This window comes from Myripristis murdjan, chromosome 21, assembly GCF_902150065.1.
Source record: "Myripristis murdjan chromosome 21, fMyrMur1.1, whole genome shotgun sequence".
NCBI classification, from domain to species: Eukaryota; Metazoa; Chordata; class Actinopteri; order Holocentriformes; family Holocentridae; genus Myripristis; species Myripristis murdjan.
The window spans coordinates 24063554-24084477 of NC_044000.1; the positions used below are offsets into that span (position 1 = coordinate 24063554).

General features: G+C 42.7%; 1 protein-coding gene across 1 annotated transcript in view; it reads left to right on the plus strand.

The window, feature by feature from the left end:
* The window catches only part of dgkg (diacylglycerol kinase, gamma), a 104773-nt gene that overhangs the window by 38340 nt on the left and 45509 nt on the right, over positions 1 to 20924 (plus strand). The window contains exons 12-21 of the mRNA XM_030080697.1: positions 265 to 382; positions 1075 to 1163; positions 2790 to 2906; positions 3956 to 4054; positions 5257 to 5367; positions 5490 to 5563; positions 7924 to 7998; positions 10206 to 10291; positions 10508 to 10597; positions 14702 to 14862. Coding sequence (XP_029936557.1) covers positions 265 to 382; positions 1075 to 1163; positions 2790 to 2906; positions 3956 to 4054; positions 5257 to 5367; positions 5490 to 5563; positions 7924 to 7998; positions 10206 to 10291; positions 10508 to 10597; positions 14702 to 14862 — 1020 coding nt within the window. The remainder of the gene's footprint in view (positions 1 to 264; positions 383 to 1074; positions 1164 to 2789; positions 2907 to 3955; positions 4055 to 5256; positions 5368 to 5489; positions 5564 to 7923; positions 7999 to 10205; positions 10292 to 10507; positions 10598 to 14701; positions 14863 to 20924) is intronic.

Sequence of the window (20924 nt, forward strand, 5' to 3'; positions counted from 1 at the left end):
GAAACACAAAAAAAGATTTTTCCACAAATATTTCATGATAATATTTGAGATTGTGAGATTGTGTAAAATTTTAAGGGTGTCCGAAAACTTTTTTCCACCACTGTATATCTTAATTGGAAAATGCTACATTCAGGAATATCCAAACGCAATATGCTGTATCAAATTCGGATTATTGTTGTCTTCAGAATAAAAGTGGAATGTAAACGTATGGACTGAAACAGGACCATTTCTATGCTGCATCTTTCGTGTGTTTTCCTTTTCCAGAACGTGCAGGAAGACGGGCAGCACGTGTGGCGCCTGAAGCACTTCAACAAACCGGCCTACTGTAACTACTGCCATACCATGCTGCTAGGAGTTCGCAAGCAGGGCCTCTGCTGCTCCTGTGAGTGTGTGTGTGTGTGTGTGTGTGTGTCGGGTCAATACTGTATGTCCACCTGTCTGTCTGCACAGTCTGCCTGCCTTCCTGCTTATCTATCGTCCTGTCTTTCTGTTTGTCTGTTTACTGTATTTGTGTGCTGACCTACCTGTCTGTCTGTCTGTCTGTCTGTCTGTCTGTTTGCCCGTCTGCCTCGGTGCCCCTCCGTGTCTGTTTACACCTCCTTGTCTCCTCTTTTCTCCTCTCATCTCTGTCTCCGTCATTGTCTCTCCCTCCTCGTCTTTCCCCTCAATCTCTGCATCTCTCTCAGTTCGAGGTTGTTTGTCAGTCTTTCTAATGCCTGAGTGCATCTGAATCAATGTGCTTCAATTAAAAGCCCTCACATTCTCTATTAGATAAACATTACCAATGTCATTACACGTAATTGCATTATTGATCTCTTTCAGCCATGCAGCAGCTCTCAAAGCTAATGTTTTGTCACTCGGTGTCATGTAAAGTCTGTTTTGTGATCTGAGTTGATCCATGACATTTGTCCAAATGTTTTTTTTTTTTTTGCATCCTTGCCATTCATAGTAATATAAACTGAGCCTAAATAATGCAGGAAAACATTGAAAAGTGAATAAAAAAAAAACAACAACCCAAAAACCTGCTGTTTGACTCTGCAAACTCTCCTATCGTGCTGTTTTTCCCCCTCCCAGTATGCAAGTACACAGTCCATGAACGCTGTGTGTCCAAAGACATTGCTGCCTGCATCAGCACCTACGCCAAGTCACGCAGACACACCAATGTGAGTAACAAAACACACACATGGGGAGACAGATTTTTGGTTTCTCATGTCTGTTTAATACCCTCTGGTGTTAAGCATCACATTACAAAAATCTCCACCTTAACAAGATATTGGTCTCATATTTACTGTTAATAATTAAAAAAAAAAAAAAAACATGAAATAAATCTGTCAGTGAGATGAGCTCGTATGCCTTTATGTTTCTGGGTTTTCTGTCCCGTTCCTGGGAATGCGATATTTTAGGAACACCTTGAAGGAATTTCTTTGTATTTAGCAAAAAAAAAAAAAAAAAAAAAAAAAATGGTGGTCAGAGGTCAAAGGTCAAGGTGGCTGTAACCTCACAAAACATGTTTGCCCATGACTCAAGAATTCACATCCTAATTATGATCAATTCACACAAATGTCTAATAGGATAAAATAATGAAGTGATGACATTTATTGAATATTGAAAGGCCAAAGGTCAGCGTCACTGTGATGTCACTGTGACGTTTCTGGTTGTTATTCAGCACCAAAACTCAGCACTTTCACTTCACTTCCTCTCCCTGGGTGACAACCAGCACAGGGGGCGTCCTGCTCCTCTGGTAGTCCACCAGCAGCTCATTGGTTTTGCTGATATTAAGCTTCAGGTGATTATGGGACCATGTGACAAAGCCCTCCATCGGCCCTCTGTGTTCCTCTGTAAAAATAGTCTGTAAGTGAAGACAGGATGTTAGGATTAGGATTAAATTCCTCCAAAGTCTTCAGTATAAATATTATATGATTCTGGACAGACATGGATGTAACCTGCAACGTGATTGGTTGGTGGAGGCATACTGCCATTTATACCTTGTATGATTCTATGCATTCATTTTCATAACGGGTGTATTTCCAGTTTCCAGTGCAGTTTTATTTGTTCTCAGACCTTCTCAGGGAGTTTGCATGTTCATGCTGAAACAAGGCAGATTAACATAGATCAGCCTGTTAATATCAAGGAAATCTATTGATGAGCACTGGAAACAAGTGGGATTATCTAATCCCACTAGCAGATTCACTTGTTTTAAGAAAAGCACAATTTAAAACACTGAATATGATCATTTTTAGATAATTTTAAGATGTTTCTGCAGTGAATATTTCTGCAGCCAGCTACATTATTCAATAGAGAATCTAATTCACTTTAAGTGTTTCACCTAAAGTGGCTTGTAAAGTTTGAGCAGTGGCATATATTTAGCCTAAAATTCCATGCTGATATCTTGGAAAGAAAGGTAGTGAGGCAACAACACTGACCCATCTGTCGAAACCATTATTCCCAATTGGTCACGGTTCTGTTACGCAGAGCTGCGAGAATCATGGGAGCTGAGAGGTCATGCACTGCTTCTTATGTAGTTAGCGGCCTCTATATTTAAGCACTGATTTGATTAAGCCCCTCTCTGTAATGATCTCTGCTGCTGATCTGTGCTGATTAAGGCCTGCAGAGCTTTGTGCATTTTTTCAGTTCTGAGTTCAATTTTACTCTCACAGCCAAATCTTAGTTCTCCTGTTGATGCATAACTTGCTTTGGTTTAAGATCTTTATTGGTTGAAACATTGCTGTTGCTCGACTAATTCTTTCCTTCTTTCTTTCTTTGTTTCTTTCTTTCTTCCCTCTCTCCAGGCTATGCAGCACGTGTGGATGGAGGGTAACTCTCCCACCAAGTGCGACCGCTGTCACAGAAGCATCAAGTGTTACCAGGGCCTGACAGGCCTGCACTGTGTCTGGTGTCAGATCACTGTGAGTCACCTGCATTACCTACACACGGCTGTACACACTGAAGTAACACTTCCCTCTGCAGCGGCCTTGCTGCACAGCACTGGCCGGTGGGAAAGCATCGCAAGTGGGTGACTTCCATGTCAGCGCTGAATGGAAATCGCCTGAATACGATATGATGTTCTTACTCTTTTTTTGTACTTGTGCTGTGTTCATTCCCGCTCAGAATTCAGAATTTCTGGTTCGCCAAAAAGCCGAAAAGAAGAACAAATTCTGCATTGTACTGCATGAAACCAAAAGCGGATGCAGCAATATTTGCTGAAGTCATAAACACTGACATAAACACTATATTTATGCTACTTTCATCCTGAGCAACAAAAGACAATTTGTTTTCCACACAATTTGTTTGTTGTGTGCTGTGCCGTCACTTGAGCTGATATTAGACAAACAGGCGCTCTAAAGAGATAATCTGAATTATCATCTTGTAATTCTGAGTTGGATCACCATTGGGTTTCTTTTTTTTTTTTTCAACAAATTGGAGCTCAAGTTTACCTAGTTTTGAGTATAAATTAATGCAGCATTAGACTGTGTTCTTATTTGCTTTGAGATTTTAATTATGTACCAACAGAATGACTTTATATTTAATGTGTTGTTGAAAGTTAACACACAGGTTCATTCAGTGGGATAGGGACATTGTACACAGTACTAAACTAAGCAAGTGTATGTGAACTAAAATAATATAATTACTTGCTATTGCTCTTCATGTCCACTAGATGTCACTACTGACTTGTATTTTATTTTGCTCATATTGAACAGCACGGTCACAGCTCGCAAATTCACAGCACAGTTGTTTTCAGCTCCATCATTTTCAGCACGAAACCACTTCCATGTGTAACCAGAGAACTTTTTGATTGGCACTGCATCGCCTGGCGCTGAACAACCGTGGTGTATCTGGTTGGACTGAATGGCTTGAAAAGTGTAGCGTTTCCATATTCATAACGCTCGATCCACTCAGTCTCACAGATGGATCCCGCCCACAGCTCTTATGTTTCTGCTTGTCCTCTCCTCTGTAGCTCCATAATAAGTGTGCATCCAACGTGAAGCCAGAGTGTGATGGAGGAGCCCTGAGGGACCACACTCTGCTGCCCTCGTACATCTGCCCCGTTGTCTTGGTGAGAACGGCTTGACTCTGCTGTCCATGTGGAGCAGCTTGTCATTTAATCATTATCCCTCGGTACAGTCACACGCCCTGTTTCCACCAGTGATCAGAGGAAAGTTGGGAGAGAGTGATTTTGTGAATTTAGTCTCCATTCACAGTCCCAAGACTCAAGTTGATCAGGTGCTGAAAAAAGTGGATTTCAAGGCCAAGACGGGGTTTCAGTTTAACCCACTACCCCAGTTGTTACTGTACATGAATAAATAAATCAGTTAAGGAATATTTATTTATCTGTCATACCTCAGCTTTACACCGAACATATTTTTCACTTGGAGGTCACAGGACAGAACAGCTACATGTGCAACGTGCTGCATGTTTTCTTAAACACCGCTCCAATTGAAGTCATTTAGTATCATATGCTGTTAACGTCTTGTTTTCTTCAAACAAGTGAATGAATCTGCTGATGGGATGAGATAATCCCAATTGTTTCCAACTCAAATTTTCATGAATCAAGTGTACTTTTTTTCTTGGTACCAGTGGGCTGATTTGCCTTATTCTGTTTCAACATATTTATACTAGCTGCCAGAAAAATTTGTGAAATAAGTGAAACTGCACTGAAAACAAGTGGGATTTCATCCAGCTGGAAAATTTTGTGTTTGCTTTAAGGAAAACAGGATTTCAGCACTGAATATGAGATATAAGAAATGACTTGAGGGAGATTTTTTTTCTCCATGTTTTGTCTAGGAAGTCTTTAAAAGAAAAAGTTTCCTTCCCACACAATATTTTCATAATTTGTGAGTCTTTCAAGAAAATATAATCTTCTCTGTTCACCTTTCTCTGACCATGGTACAAAGGCCTGTTTCAAATGTAAAGGAAATATTCCACATATGATCTGTGCACATAAAGGTCTTTTTTCTTCAGCAGATTATTTTTCCACATTGTTTTAAGTGCTAAATTTTCAAAATTTTAAAGATTAAATGCTGTGCAAGTGTCCAAGTTACACAAGTTGGCTATTGTAATCATATACTCAATCAACAACAGTAGAGATCTTCCCTCATGCATCATGGGGGAAAAGTCTTATCTAATGTTGATCCATGTCCGTGACGCAAAAATGTGTTACAACTGCTGCCCTAAAAGACGTGAGGCTTCACTTCCCAGCATCATCTGAGCCTTTTTCCTCTGCACCCCATCCTTAAATGCGTCTTTCTTCCTTCGCAGGACCGTCACTCCGTGGTGAAGCGTGGAGAGGGGGAGTCTCCCCCCAGCACCAGCCCCGACGACGCAAATCAGACTTTCAAATTCACTGCTGGAGACGGACAGGCGCTGCAGGTACACCAGTCGGGATGAATCACACTATCCAGCAAAATCAATGACTTGTAGATTGCTGAATAGAGTAAACAAAGCCTGACAGAGTGTGTTTCGGTGTCTTTTTCCTTTCTGTGTGTCCTCAGATCACCCCTCTCCCAGGTACACACCCACTCCTGGTCCTGGTCAACCCCAAGAGTGGAGGGAGACAAGGGGAGCGGTAAGCTGACACCACCCGTAGGACCTGCTGCTACGGTCTTTTATGTTTATTGAAACTTCATGGAGAATATGCAGAGGGAGGCAAAACTGATGACGGTCATTCGAGGTCACTTTTAAACCCGTTTCATCTTTTTAAATCAAAGAGGATTTAGATAATGCACAGCAGTGTTGACAGTGTTACAATATATCTGCCTGTATGGCACATAATGTGTAAGTCTACGATACGTATGTTTGCCTTTTTGGGCTTCATGTCTTCTCCTAAATTTTGCACTGCAGCAAATCTCCAACAAGTAATTTAGTCTCTTATTGAGTCTTACAAATCTTGTCTTTCTTAATGAGATAAATCTACTTGTTTACTAGGTTCACTTATTTCAGGAACAAGTATAAATATGTTGGAACAAGGCAGAGTCAAAGCGTCATTTTCTCAGTGCCCACTGGTATTGAGAAAATGAAGCTCGATTCAAGAAAAATTCAAAAAGAGTTAATTAGCGTTGGGAGCAAGTTAGATTATCTAATCTCTCTAGCAATTTTTTCATTTGTTTTAAGAAAAAAACAAGGATTTAACACTGAATATAGGACTAAACAAGTTGTTAAGATGAAGATTTTCTTTTTCCTTTTTTTTTTTTTTTTTTTTGCAGCGCGCACATTGCTCTGAATTGCACACCACTGAATCGGCCTCCTCTGTGACATTAACTGTGGGATAGAAGAAAATTACAGTACATTTCAGGAAAGTGAATCATTAAAGAAAAGGAAAGGAGAGGGATTCTAATGATAGCACATGCACTTCCCTGCTGGTGACTCTGAATGCTATTATTTGAAGACGGGGAAAAAAAACGTCCATCTTAGCTGTAAATAAATGTCCTCAGTGTTGCGCAGCTCTCCACCTACAACACTACACAGACCAGCAGAGGACTGTTGCTCTGCCTCAGCCTGACACATTACCATAGCAACACACTCTTAAATACCATTAGAAAGGAAATTATTCTCTATTAATAGACACTTCAAGCACAAAAGATCCTTTTACTTTGCAACAGGAAAACAAGAGGCCATTTCACTGCTATTTCTGTCTGCCTTTGTTGTTCACGCTGAAATGATTGAAAAGAGTGTTTTTGTCGCTTTGGGTTTTCTGCTTTTGTGAAAGCTACGCTCAGTTTGAGTTAACACGTCGATGCCATTTATTGGAATCTTAACAATTGTCTTTTTCTTAACAATACTTTTCCCCACTGTGGTAAAAACCATTATACACACACACACACACACACACACACACACACACACACACACATATATGTATTTGTATACGTGTGTAGTTAATATCTCATCCATCCAGCAACACAAACCAACCAATCCCTCACATACCTTTGAATTTCAGTAGAACATATTGCCTTGTTTTATATAAATCTATCGATATAATAATACCGGTGTTATTGGTGCTGCCTTAAATCGTTTGCCAAAAACATCTTGGTCTGACTTCCGTGTCTCACTGGGTTTTTGCTGTGTGTTCTGGACACAACACAGTCGACCTGCACGAAGGGGATTTTGGAGGCTCCAATGAGCATTTTTTTTTTTTTTATGTAAATTGCACAAGTTCACAGGAAACTGCTGTGTCAGTGTGAAGCCTGTCAGATGCTGGTAGTTTGTGGGAACAAAAAGATCACAGCGTGAAGAGCTTGCTGGCTAATGCTCTTCAGGTTTTCATATTTCTGTGGCATATTGTGCATCTTCTGCACAAAGCTAAGCTAAAATCTAAAAAACTTTATCTTATCTTATCACTTTAGAGAAACTTTAGGAAAAACTGCATTGCTTTAGAACAGCTTATTTAAGGTATTTTATTTTTATTGCTAATTGCAGGAAGATAAAGATGAATGGTGGACGATTCAGGTGATGAATGACCGGTGGAATAATTAGCATCTGTCAAGTTCAAATAGGGATCAGTCTGCATAGACCTTTTGTTTTTGAGTAATGTTTAGATATGTTGCAAAGCATATATGATTTTTTTTTTCTTTAAGTCTGTGCCTGTTGACTTGTGCATCATCTAATCATACATGAATTATTGTAGAACCTAAAAATAAACTTACTAATCTCTCTTTATGATTCTAAACATTGTTTCTGTAATTTCTATGGCAGTTGCTATTTTGTAAATGGCAAGTCAATGGCACATTTTCAAATCAAAAGTTATATCAAGTGCATTCAGGAATAATATGCGGCTGAGCGTGGAGTGATCTGTCCACACACCTTCATGCTCATTCTAATGGATCCATATGCTTCTTCTCTCTCTCTCTCTCTCTCTCTCTCTCTCTCTCTCTCTCTCTCTCTCTCTCTCTCTCTCTCTCTCTCTCTCTCTCTCTCTCTCTCTCCCAGAGTCCTGAGGAAGTTCAGGTACCTGTTAAACCCCAGACAGGTGTACAGTTTGGAGCGAGGGGGCCCGATGGTGGGGTGAGTCTGCGGCGTACATCACTTCACTGACACTTTAACCTCACTCAGTGGATAAAGTAAAGCTCTGACACTTTGAAAATTTATTCCCGGGGCGCCTCTGCCAATCCTTAAAAACTGTGCACTCACATCAGGTGCGGAGCCAGAGATGAATAAATCTGTTATTTAATTATTTAATCATCACCATCAATTTAAAAAGATCAATACAGGTGTACAGGTGATTTATTTTAGAGCTGTAAGCTATACGCTGTGTCAGCGTTTTGGATTTCAGATTACAGGTTATGCTGTCTATTTTTAAGCTCGAGCAGTTGAGACGTATTATTTTCTTGGTATCACTCTCAGTCGGGCTCTTCTGAGTGATACACAGACAGGGTTTGACCGCTGCGGCCTCTCTCCTCTATCCTGTCGAACTGGCCTGCTGTGGAGGTCAGCAAAGGGGAATGGGAACCCTGCAGAGCTGCTGCGCTGAGCATACACTCGACCAGATCACCCACACACACACACACATACGCACTCACATATACAAACACAGGCACACACACTCACTCTGACACTCTTACACATACATAAATCAAAGACTGAGGACACCTTGTACCATGAGCTGAGTGTTTTTTGTGCCTTGGAAGACGATTCATGTAAGAAAAAAAATCCCTACACAGCACAAGAGGCTTGAATGCGTTACCTGAGGAGGGTTGACCTCAATTTTGTTGCCCTCACCAGTCTTTTACTTTCATTCTCTCGCTCTTTCTCTCTGTTCTCCTCTCAGTAGTCACGACTGGCCCGGCTCACGCCCTTGAGTCCATTGTAGGGGAAGCGAGAGAGAGACCTGGTGACGCACCGGGGTCTCAGGGGAGAATACTGTAGATAATACACGCGGGCAATCACAGAGGCGGCCTGGTTTAAATGAACTGAAGTGACGTAACGTTACTGTTGGGGTGCAGTTAAGTTGTGTAATTAGCTGTGTGAGTGCTGCCAATAGAAGGGGAGAGTGAGAGAGCATATACACACAGATGCGTGCACACACACATGCATGCATATGCGTACAAACACATTAGAGGCTGTGTCAAGGTCTCTTGTCATATGGAGGGTTAACCCGTTGCCAGCCAAGCTCTCCACTTCTGTTTCCATGGGCTCCCTAGCAACAGGCTCGGCGGGATTTGAGGCGAGAGGCTGCTCATCCTGAGTCGTTTCTTTTGGGACTGCAATTAGCTAGCTGTCTTTTCAGCCATTGCAAACATTGTTTCTGTCCTCACATTAATTTAGGTCCTCATTTGGCGCTTTGTTGACGCACACGTTTTCCTGAGTTGTCATGCATAAAGCATAGACACAAACAATCGGGCTTCGGCGGCTGTATCAATATTTTATGCTGACATGCAAGTGTTTTGGTCGGATGCAGTGCGCGGCTCCCTGTTGTGGAAATGTCCCCACAGTGCTGGCATGTTTGTGCCTCACTGCTGGGTTGGTGTAGTTCACCTGTGTGGCCATTAGAGAGGGCTGTCTGCCTCTTGGCCTCCACCTTCTTCAGAGAGAAAGTAGATTTCACCTGATCCAGAAATAATCCACCACCTACTTCCATAGGTCTGAGGTAAGAAAATAACGGGGTGGCTGCAGCAGAGAAGGAGCTGGCAAGGCATCTGATGGCTACTGGTAATTATTTGCTCAGATGCTGCAGCATAGGTCCGAGTATTTGTGGCGTTATATATGAGATTACCCCTGCTGAGAGCGTATCAGGTCAACTACTTCTGTACTGCATTCACAACAAGACGAAGAGGGGTTGTTTTTGTCCAGGGCCAGGTGGTCGGTGCGAGAGGTGGCGGTGTCCTGTTTGCAGCTGTCTCGTGATGGAAAGAGATGAAAGCCACTTTCGACACCTTTGTCCCAACACACATTAAAGGTCCCTTTGAAGGGCACACACTCCTGGTTTCTAGGGCCAAGAGTGGAGTGAACACAGCTGGAGAGGAGAGGGGACGCACTGAAACCTTTCTCTCCATCTCTCTCCATTTTGTCAAATCATTCGAAGCTTGGAAAATCCCCATGTCAACCCATTTGAAATCCAATCACAGGATTTGTCACCTATAAATAGCATCCTCACCACACGTATATTTAGAATGGCGAACCCTGACTGGAAAAGGGTCACAAAATACATCTTGTTTAGTTTTTCTCTCTGCATATACAAGTTAAATCTACTGGATCCTCTCATCTCCTGACAGGCTCAACTTTTTCCACGATGTGCCTGATTTCCGGGTGCTGGCATGTGGAGGTGATGGCACCGTGGGCTGGATCCTGGACTGTATAGGTATGCTACGTCTTTTTGGACTCACATTGTTCTTGCAGTTCCTCATATAACCGGCTGCAAACCTCAGTATTGACCTTTGCTGATCTCAGTTACTCCTTTCAGCTAGTCTGACTGATTTCCAACCCTAAACACTGTCATTACAAGCATCTTGTCCAACTACCATCGTGACCGAAGACATAATAGATATAATTGTGGTCTGTCTGTCTTTGCCTGCAGACAAGGCCAACTTTGCCAGGCACCCACCAGTGGCGATCCTCCCTCTGGGCACAGGGAACGACCTGGCACGCTGCCTACGCTGGGGAGGAGGTAAGACAGCCACTGGCTTATCTGATTGTGTGTGCATGTGTGTGTATGTGTGTGTGTGTGTGTTCTTGTACTATCCTTGTGAGGACATTTGGTCTAGTTTAGGTGCAGCACAAGCAAATGCACAATCACCTCCTTGACTTGAGGGCCAAAGGGATCCAGTAGTCGTATATAGGCTCACTATTTCTGAGTTATACACATGTTCACCATGCAGTGATTCATACATAATTAAAATACCGTTAAAACTTACTCTCAACTGGCAGCCAGTGAAGAGAGGCCAACAGCAGGACGGTGACAGCTACTTTTGGTATTAGATAATAGAGAAGCAGCAGTTAGAGTCGAACTACTGAAGCTTGGCTGAGCCGAGTAAACGGAGCACTGCAGGCGTCCAGGTGGGATGACACAAAAGCATGAATACATTTCTTTATGCCTTTTTAAATGACACAACAGGCATGATCTTGGCAATGTGTCTTAGTTGAAATAAATACATAAATAAATGAGGGTTTTTTTTGGCTCAAAGTGGGTAAAAAATAGCCCCTATGGTTTTAGAGGCAGACTTAACATTGGATACCAGTGCGCAAAAATACTGCCTGATTTCCATAATATATGTACTACAGTACTACCACTTATAGTACTAATTAAAATACTATTACTACTATTGATAATGTAACTAATGAGTTTGTACTAGGAAAACCCTCTAAAGTGAGGACATCCTGCCAAGTCCTCACTTCCTGAAGGAGCTACATTAGATTATGGGTTTGAATCACAGTAGAGACTTTCACAGACTTCCAGCGGAGTCACCGTTACGACATCTTTCAACTTCACGAAGACCCAAAACACTGCAGTGATCTGAGTCGGAGGAGGGGGGGCTTTGGGACGGCCCTCAGGACGAACTTTGTCTCCCGCTTGCAGACCGCATCAAAGTGGCGTCACATTCCTTGCAAAATGATTCATGCCGATGGTGATTCCCACCAGAAAACAAATCCTTCCTCTGTCTGCTGTTTACAGCCGAGGCCTCCCGCAGTTCTCCTGTGATGGCACATTTTGCCAATCAAATCAAAAAGTGTGACCCGTGACGCATTTGAATATTTTACTGGAATACAGAAGAGCTCCGCTACATACCTATGAGCTATGTCTGTGCTATATACAGGAGAAAACTGTGCGGCACGCTTCACAGGCCGCGTTGTCAATAATAAATATTGCATTGTCTATAAAGCTGCCATACACCTGATTCTCAAAATGTCTTCACCAGTATATCCCTGTTTTTCTGCCTGTAGGGGGATGTTTTGTTTGGGTAAAAGGTTGAAGGAATATGTCTTTTTTTTTTTTTTTAAGAATGTCCTATTGGTTAAATTGCATATGACATACAAACCATCAGTGTCTTCCTGGCAGCTCATTTAGTCTGATACTTTGTGCTCACTCTGTAACACAGTGGCTCTCAAACTTTTTGGCTTCAGTACCTCCTTTCCCTGATTTCTGAATCCAAGTACAACAACATTTTGCTTAGAAAACTACAAAGAAAACCACAGAAAACCTATAGCTACTGTGTGATGACTGAGTTATAATCCACCTTTTGAAGAATATAACACATACAACAGTGGCCATAACATGTCAGTGTGTCAGTAAGGTTTTTGCTCACTCTTCTGAGCTGTGGACTTTTTTTATATATATATATATATATATATATATATAACTATAGTTCTGTTTCAAATCTTTTAAATCTGTTTTAAATCTTACACTTATCTAAAAAAAAATATATTTTCAAAATCCTGTAATATAGTCATTATTTATTCTGATGTTTTTCTGTTTTCAGATTTTTCTCCCCCGTAGTACCTCCTCATAGCTCCATTTGAGAAAGGTGGCTTTAGTATATGCTATGTGAGTGTGTGCTGAAATAATTAATGCTAAACACAATTACAGCCAACATCCTGTAGGCTGTCCTTCCAAATGAGAAGAGTGGAGGGGCTGAGATTCCTGTGTGTCAACTTGGAAATTGTTTATATGCAAAGCAGTTGTTGTGCTTCAAATCCCCTGCCAGCCATAAACTTGTGAAAATACTTTGGACCAGTAATTGGAACGGGTGACTATGACTTGATTGTCGCAGCTTTTAGGGCCAACAGAGCACTTACACAGATTTATGAATGATGTTTTGTCAGTGGCCAATGAGCTGCCAGATCCTGGGGGTCTTAGGCTTTTGTTGGATGTCATGTTTCCAAGAAATAAACACCGAGAGCGGCAGCTGGATTCTCTTAGGCCATTTAGCCTGACGAACATTCAGATTCAGATTCAGGGCCGCACTGTGGGGAGAGTGTGATCTGTTTAGTGGAGGTGAGCAGCCCACAGTTGCTGTCCCTCAGCTTCGACACTCTGCACAACACGAAACGGCAATTTTGTGTGGGCCGATGAAAGTCACAGAAGATTCGATTGATGTTTGTCGTTGTCACCTGAGACCTCTGCTGTCTGAGGGCTCTCCGGTGTGTAATGCATGTGTGTATTACGCACACAGAGAAAAGTGTGTGTGTGTGTGTGTGTGTGTCTGCATAGGTGCTTTGAGTATAAAATGTGATGAGAGACAGGGGATAGAGAACAATTGTCGTCATCATATCCAAAGAGCATTTTCTTGTGTCTCTGAAAAATGTGCACGTGAAAACACACACACACACACACACACAGGTGCACATCACACATGCTGCTCCCAGTGTGACACACTCATTAATGCCTCATGCCCTCATGGCACTCTTGTAACACGCCTCCACCCCTGATTACTAATAAGAGGCCTAGTTGCCGGGGCAGGCTGTCACCTGCTGGGTCAGCCCAGCGCTCTGTCAGGCCCCCTGGGGTGCCGCAGGGCCCAGGGAGCATTGTGGGATCAGAGGGTCTCCTTCAAATGGCAGCCTAATCACTGCCATTTGTGACAAGGGTGAAGGCCAAATCTCTTGTCAGGTGCAGAACCACTGGTTAAAATCTCTGTCAGTTGCTGGTCACATCACAGTAGGACTGGTAATTTGCTACGGATCGCAATTTGTCAGCCTTTCTTATGTTCTCAGTGGAATATTTAAGAGATTAGATCATTGTGTGTCGGATGATGACTGTGTAATAATGCAATATTGATTAGATCTTGATTAACCCGTTGAAAAAAGTATAAACCTCATGGCACTCGAGAGAGAATATTCCTCCATTAACGCTATTTATTATCAAGACATGCCAGCTCCACATGTTGGGTTTTCACCAGAAACTAAAAATTTGTTACCAACTTGTTTTACATCAAAAGACCTTTTTTTTTTTAAAATAACATACTGGAAATGCAAGATATGCCTGTTTCAGCCATTTTTAAGTATTTTAGTTGATTATCACAACACCATATAGCCAATCAGCACTATGTTTGTTCAGTGGACATGAGGGCTGCCCTTGACCTCTAATATTATTTGATTGTGCCAGTAACAGAGCATTTGCCCCTCTTGCATCTGCTGAGAGCGGCATAGAGTTTGATTAAGTTTGATTTGATTAAATTTGATTTGATTTGATTTTGATTGAAGTTTGTAGTTTGTTGAAGTTTTATGCCTTTTAGTGAGAAGTGACACCCGACTTTTTCACAGAGTTTTGTCATATTATTAGTTGAAAATCCCTTTTCTTATTTGAAAAATTAATAAGATACATCATGAATTGCAAGCACTCTCCAGAGGATAGGACTTACCTACAGCAACAGCTAGTTCCAATGTGGCCCTCAGTCTTAAGAAAAGACATCATCATGACATACAAAAGACAAATAATCCAATTCATCCATTTAAAACATTCAAACATAGGCTATAAATAGGTCACTAAATACAGTCAGTCCCTCAGAGATAATAGACATTTATTAAACTACTATGAAAAGTTAGTTATTCTTTGCCTCATGACCAAATTTCCCACAAATTTCCTACAAATCCATTTATAACTCTCTGAGATATCCTGAACAAACAGATAGACACACAAAGAAACAGCATGGAGGGAAAAACACAACCCCTGAATTTTACTCTGATGTGTCTGTATGCCTAGTTTTCGGATGCTTGTTTATTTGCATTTTGCCCCTGTGTAGATTACATTGCTCTCTCTGGCTGTCGGTTGCAGGCTACGAGGGCGGCAGCCTGCTGAAGTTCCTGCGGGACATTGAGCACAGCACAGAGGTGCTGCTGGACCGCTGGAACATCGACATCATCCCCGACGACAAGGAGGAGAAGGGAGACCCCGTCCCCTACAGCATCGTCAACAACTACTTTTCCATTGGAGTGGTAAGGAGGCCGCTGGATAACCCACGCTCACTCACACACTCACCTCACAGAGAACAGCTCTGCTTTTGGCTGTCAGTGTTAAATTCCATGATAAATTTTCCTGTGTGGGATGGTTATGGTGGGCGCTATTTAAAAAAAAAAACAAAAGTTCTCAAACACACGTACAAAGAAGAAGAAGGTGGGCTGCTCATACTCAGGAAATCCACACTGAATGGTTATCCATGTTGCAGCTAAAGTGTACAGATCAACATCCACCTCATGTGTCAGGTACAGTATCCTCTAAATTGATGACACTACAAGGTACTATTGTCCTACAGTGTGGCAAAATTGTCACTTCATACACGTTTAACACATTTAACCAACACATACACTCCTCTGTGTAACCAATTTGTCTGGTTCTCACAATATCAGCATGATGCCAGGATTACCTGAACCAATTAGACATGAGCAATTTGCAGATTCATTCAGTGATTTTTTTTTCATCCCCCTTGGGCAGGTTAATGTCTGTTTCCCCTGTTAATTGGACGAAAGAAGCATGCTGCCGTGTTCCAGTTGCTTAGCAACCCTTTATCTTGCCGCGTCCTGATGGTGAAACTAGTGTAAAGGCTCAGAGAGGTTTTAATGGGCACAAGGCCTCTGTGAAGCCATTCCGGTGTTGCTCTCAGCTGATCAAGCTCCAGTGTCAAATTGTGGATGTGGTCTCAATAGTGACACCAGTGATTAACTGTGGTTTGCTTTTGATGGGGGGTTTCAACTAAGCTCTATTGAATATGGCATCCATGAGGGGGTTTCTAATGTTAGCAGGTTAAACACCACCTGTTTTGTGGGGCTGGAAACTTCACGCACACTACATAAAACCCACCGGATGAAGAGGATCCTGGGGTGCAATATAATCACAGACCTGGGCAACACAATAATTTCAAAGCGCTCATAATTTTAACTGCACTCCATTGTCATGTGCTTACAGTTTTTGCCATCACAACCAAACTGGTCTGCCTGATGAGTTGGTCCAAGGAGGGATAGAGAGATGCAACAAAACCCTTTTTTAACCATGAATAGGTCATCTATCACCTAAATGAGCCACTGAAACTAAAAGAGAGAAGTCCAGACAAAAAAAATAAAGCTGCTGGTCTGGTTCTGGAGCAATATCCAGACACTTCCCTTTGGAAAGAGAATAGATAAAGTCCAGGACTCCTGTGTTTCATTATACACATCAAGAAAGTGCTCATTTATAACACTGACGTACATACAGTTGATGTGTAGCTGTAAATCGGTCACAACGATAACTACAGTGCACAAACATGGCTCACTCTTTTCCTATCCTCAGCTTTTCTGCATATATTTGCTGTTATACTCTACTTTGTGTTATCAGTCCCACCTGTCCTTTTCCTGTTCCATCCACCGAAATAACCTGCACATTTTTCATTTTCATTTGCACGTTTCACCGTGGCTTGCTATAAATAGCGAGGTAATCCCAGCATGTGAAATATTGCCTCCGCTCCAAGCACATACTGCACATTCGTTTTTTTTTTTTTTGTTTGTTTTTTTTCCACAGCACAGGTGGATAAGAGCAGACCTTCACTCCTAATATAGCAGGACAGCAAGTAAACAGTCGTATTTATTTAGCATGTAATTACAAGCACACTGTAAAAGATAGTGGATTTGTGTTTTATCCAACTGTTTGGTCGGGCTTTGAGCTGAATCATCACCACAACAGCTAAAGTAGGAACCGACTGCAGCCATCCCGGAGTCATTTCACCTAAAAATAAGCTTGACCATCAAACTGTTACTCATTACCCACTGTATACGGCCATAAATAAACAGCAGTGACATAGAGTGTGATGAGGACCATATGTGCCTGAGCAAAACGCAGGTAGTAGTGTGAGGGCGGTTTTGGCAGGGAGAGGACACACCACAGTGATGTTATATAATACAACTTGCACCCCCACTGATCTCTGCTACAACAGGCCCCTATCACTACATGTAGGATGTGTGTGTGTGTGTGTGCTTGTGTGTGAGCTTGTTTGCAGACATAAAACATGAAGGCATAACATTGTATTGAGGAAGCCAGCGACATACTGCACAAGCACACTTGTAATGTACATTTTGATTGTACTGTGTCCCGGCTGAATAGCAGTTGTTTTGTTTTTTCACAAAGATGCAGCTTGAATTAAATTAACCTCTGACCTTCTCCGAACAATGACTCCTTATTTCCAGTATCGGAGTCGGCAGGCTGGGCGGTGGCAGCAGAGGACAATGTTCTCTCTGTGGCCTGGGTGGCAGTGCCAGCGTGTCAGATAGAGGGAGACAGTGGTATTCAAAAGGCTGCGTTGGTTCAGTGATGCTGACACACTGATCGGATCAAATCCCAACATTAGACGTGAGCTGTTGGACGCTGAAACTGAAACATTTTGTCTTTGTCATTTCTCCCCCTGCCTCGGAGACACAGCCATCTCCACTGCCGAAAAGTTCCTTCTGAACAACTCATTTAGTCTCATTTTTTCCCCCTTTTTCCCCAATTTGTTTGCAGAGTTTTCTTGAATGAAATATGTCTTTGGCATCACTTTCTTGATACTAGTGTACTGATCTGTCGTATTCTGCATTTCAACATATTTGTACTTGTTGCCAGAAAAAAAAAATCCTGAAAGAAGTGAAACTCCATAGGAAAAAAATGGGATAATCTCATTTCACTGGCTGATTTGTTTCCACCTGTTTTATGAAAAAAACAAGATTTTAACCCTGAATATGAGGCTAAACAACTTCCTAAGGTGGAGTTTGTTTACAGTGTTCGAATTCTACGTCAAAGTCCCACCGTTACATACGCATTAGAGTCTGTATCAATGCTCAGCCCATAGATGCAGGGAAGTTAATGTATCGCGCAGGGCGTCTGTGTACGACTGCGACTGTTCCCCCGGTGCTCTGACAACGGTCCAATGCGGCATGGCCATTAAACCGAGCGACAGATCGCTGTGCCTCCAGGAGCCATGGTGACAGATGGCTGAGTATCTGGGCGCAAGCGACACCTGAGCAAACCAATGCCTGACTCACACCAATGATGTAACCATTAGCAGCTCTCAAATCTGGTTCAATAACCATATTGGGTTAGCATTTCCTGCCATCCCATCACAGACCTTGCTACTCGGGGTTTGGTTGCCATGGTGTTTGTAGGCTCGCAAGGCCGAATCTGAGCTTCCACAGTCATCTGTCCTTTATCTCACTGACTTAACTGAGGATGACATGGTGTGGAGCATGTGGCAGGATGAGCCAAGGCATGCACAGCCACAAATGAAAACGTACACCGCACTATTTAATTGCACTCTTTTTCTGTGTTGTTCCCATATTGTAAGTTGAGGCCCACTAACTGTTTATGATCACATAAGAAATGACAACAAAACAAACAGTGAGAAGTTGTTTATATAAATATTATGCTATTTTTAATTATTAAAGATGAGGATTTTTTTTTTTTTATTGTTACTGTTTTCAGCTCCATATTGACGCACTTTTGGGCTGCATAATTACAACAGAGCCATGTCTTGCCTTTCCATGAATTATACATACACACAAAAATGTAAAACAGTTTGAAATAGAAAGGAAATGATGACCTTGAAGAAGAAGAAGAAGCAGAAGAAGAAGAAGGAGAAGAGGAATGCTCTGTGAACCTGTTTCTGTGAACAGTTATTGTAAACACTTAACAGTTTCAGTCACACATTATTGCCACACATTATTTCACCTGGCCCTGGCACACATGCAGGCAGGCATTCAGCGCTGGCATCGGTGCCCGAAGTGCCTGCTGTTGACCCTCAGCCTGGAAAGAATCTCATGAGAGGAATTTGAGAGAAGGAAATCACACCATGTCAGCAGCCATTAAAGATGCCACCTCATGTTGCAATGAGCAAGCTGATCCCTCCGCGGCGTGCGGCTACGTGCGTGCACTCGGACGGACGGGTACATGTGTAGATGTGTGCGGGCGTGCTTGCCTATTGGTGCACGCAGTGGAAGCTGACCCCCCACCACACCACACCCCTCTTCCAGAGTATGAGAGGTGGGGGGTGAAACTAAAGGATGTAAACCTTGATCAGAGCGTTGTCTTGGTGCTGCAGGGTGGCACTGCCTGCATATGAAGGGATTCAAGCCAGGGCCTCGCTGTTGCACAGAATTTGCAGAATTTCCCCACTTACCCTACTGTGCAATCTGTCCATCTGGATCTATCCAGATTTATCTAGATAGCTGAAGTTTGCTGGTGCTCATCATGAAATAGTTCCCAACAAAACTCTGTGATCTGTGGATTTTGCCGGATATCCATGGTGTTTTTAGAAAAAAGTGGCTGCTGTTTAGTTTTTCTCAAGGACTTTTTTTTTTTTTTTTTTTTTTGAAAGCGCTCTATAAATGAACTCCCATGTAGCACCACTGTATTTGGGTGAAGGGAAACAGACTGGAAACCTTGCCAAATTACAGAAGGATACATAGACTGCTCCAGGGCTGACGCATGTCCCTCCTTGCTAACATTGAAGTGTTATGCATGGGAGTTGAGGGTTATAGTGATGTATTTTATGCTTTGGTTAAAGTGAGAAGACTGTGCAGGCGTAATTACAGTATGTAACCCTCACAGGGAGGGTAACCGTCCTGGGACAAAGGCCCTCTTACATTTAACATTGACTTGGCCTGTATAAGCAGCAATGGTGAATAAGTGCTTGCTCAGACAACAGGCAGGACCACAAGGAAAGAGACAGTGTGCAAATAAAATCGTGTGTGCGTGTGTGTATGTGTGTGTGTGTGTGTGAGTGTGTGTGTAAGTAAAGGAGTAGTGCTGGCACAAACTGAAGGTCAGGGGAAGTATCAGTGACAGGAAGTCAGCGCCTGCCAGGTTCGGACTAGGTTACCACGGTAATGAATGACCGTGCTGAGTGACACCTGGCTGGTCTTAAAGACAGGAGGGAAAACAGCGCTTGGGAACACACTCTCACACATGCACACGGAGAGACACTCTCTCTCACACACACACACATACACACATACACTATATTGCCAAAAGTATTCGCTCGGCTGCCTTCACACACATATGAACATGAGTGACATCCCATTCTTAAACCATAGGATTTAATATGATGTGGGCCCATCCTTTGCAGCTATAACAGCTTCAACTCTTCTAGGAAGGCTTTCCACAAGGTTTAGGAGTGTGTTTATGGGAATTTTTGACCATTCTTCCAAAAGCGCATTTGTGAGGTCAAACACTGATGTTGGACAAGAAGGCCTGGCTCTCAGTCTCCGCTCTAATTCATCCCAAAGGTGTTCTATCGGGTTCAGGTCAGGACTCTGTGCAGGCCAGTCAAGTTCTTCCACACCAAACTCGCTCATCCATGTCTTTATGGACCTTGCTTTGTGCACTGGTGCACAGTCATGTTGGAACAGGAAGGGCCATCTCCAAACTGTTCCCACAAAGTTGGGAGCATGAAATTGTCCAAAATGTCTTTGTATGCTGAAGCATTAAGAGTTCCTTTCACTGGAACTAAGGGGCCGAGCCCAACGTCCGAAAAACAACCCCACACCATAATCCCCCCTCCACCAAACTTTACACTTGGCACAATGCAGTCAGACAAGTACCGTTCTCTTGGCAACCACCAAACCCAGACTCGTCCATCAGATTGCCAGACGGAGAAGCGTGACTCGTCACTGCAGAGAACACGTGTCCACTGCTCTAGAGTCCAGTGGCGGTGTGCTTTACACTGCTGCATCCGATGCTTTGCATTGTGCTTGGTGATGTAAGGCTTGGATGCAGCTGCTCGGCCATGGAAACCCATTCCATGAAGCTCTCTACGCACTGCTCTTGAGCTAATCTGAAGATCACATGAAGTTTAAAGGTCTCAAGCTATTGACTCTGCAGAAAGTTGGCGTCCTCTGCGCACTATGCGTCTCAGCATCCGCTGACCCCGCTCTGTGATTTTATGTGGCCTACCACTCCGTGGCTGAGTTGCTGTCGTTCCCAATCGCTTCTACTTTGTTATAGTACCACTAACAGTTGATTGTGGAATATTTAGTAGCGAGGAAGTTTCACAACTGGACTT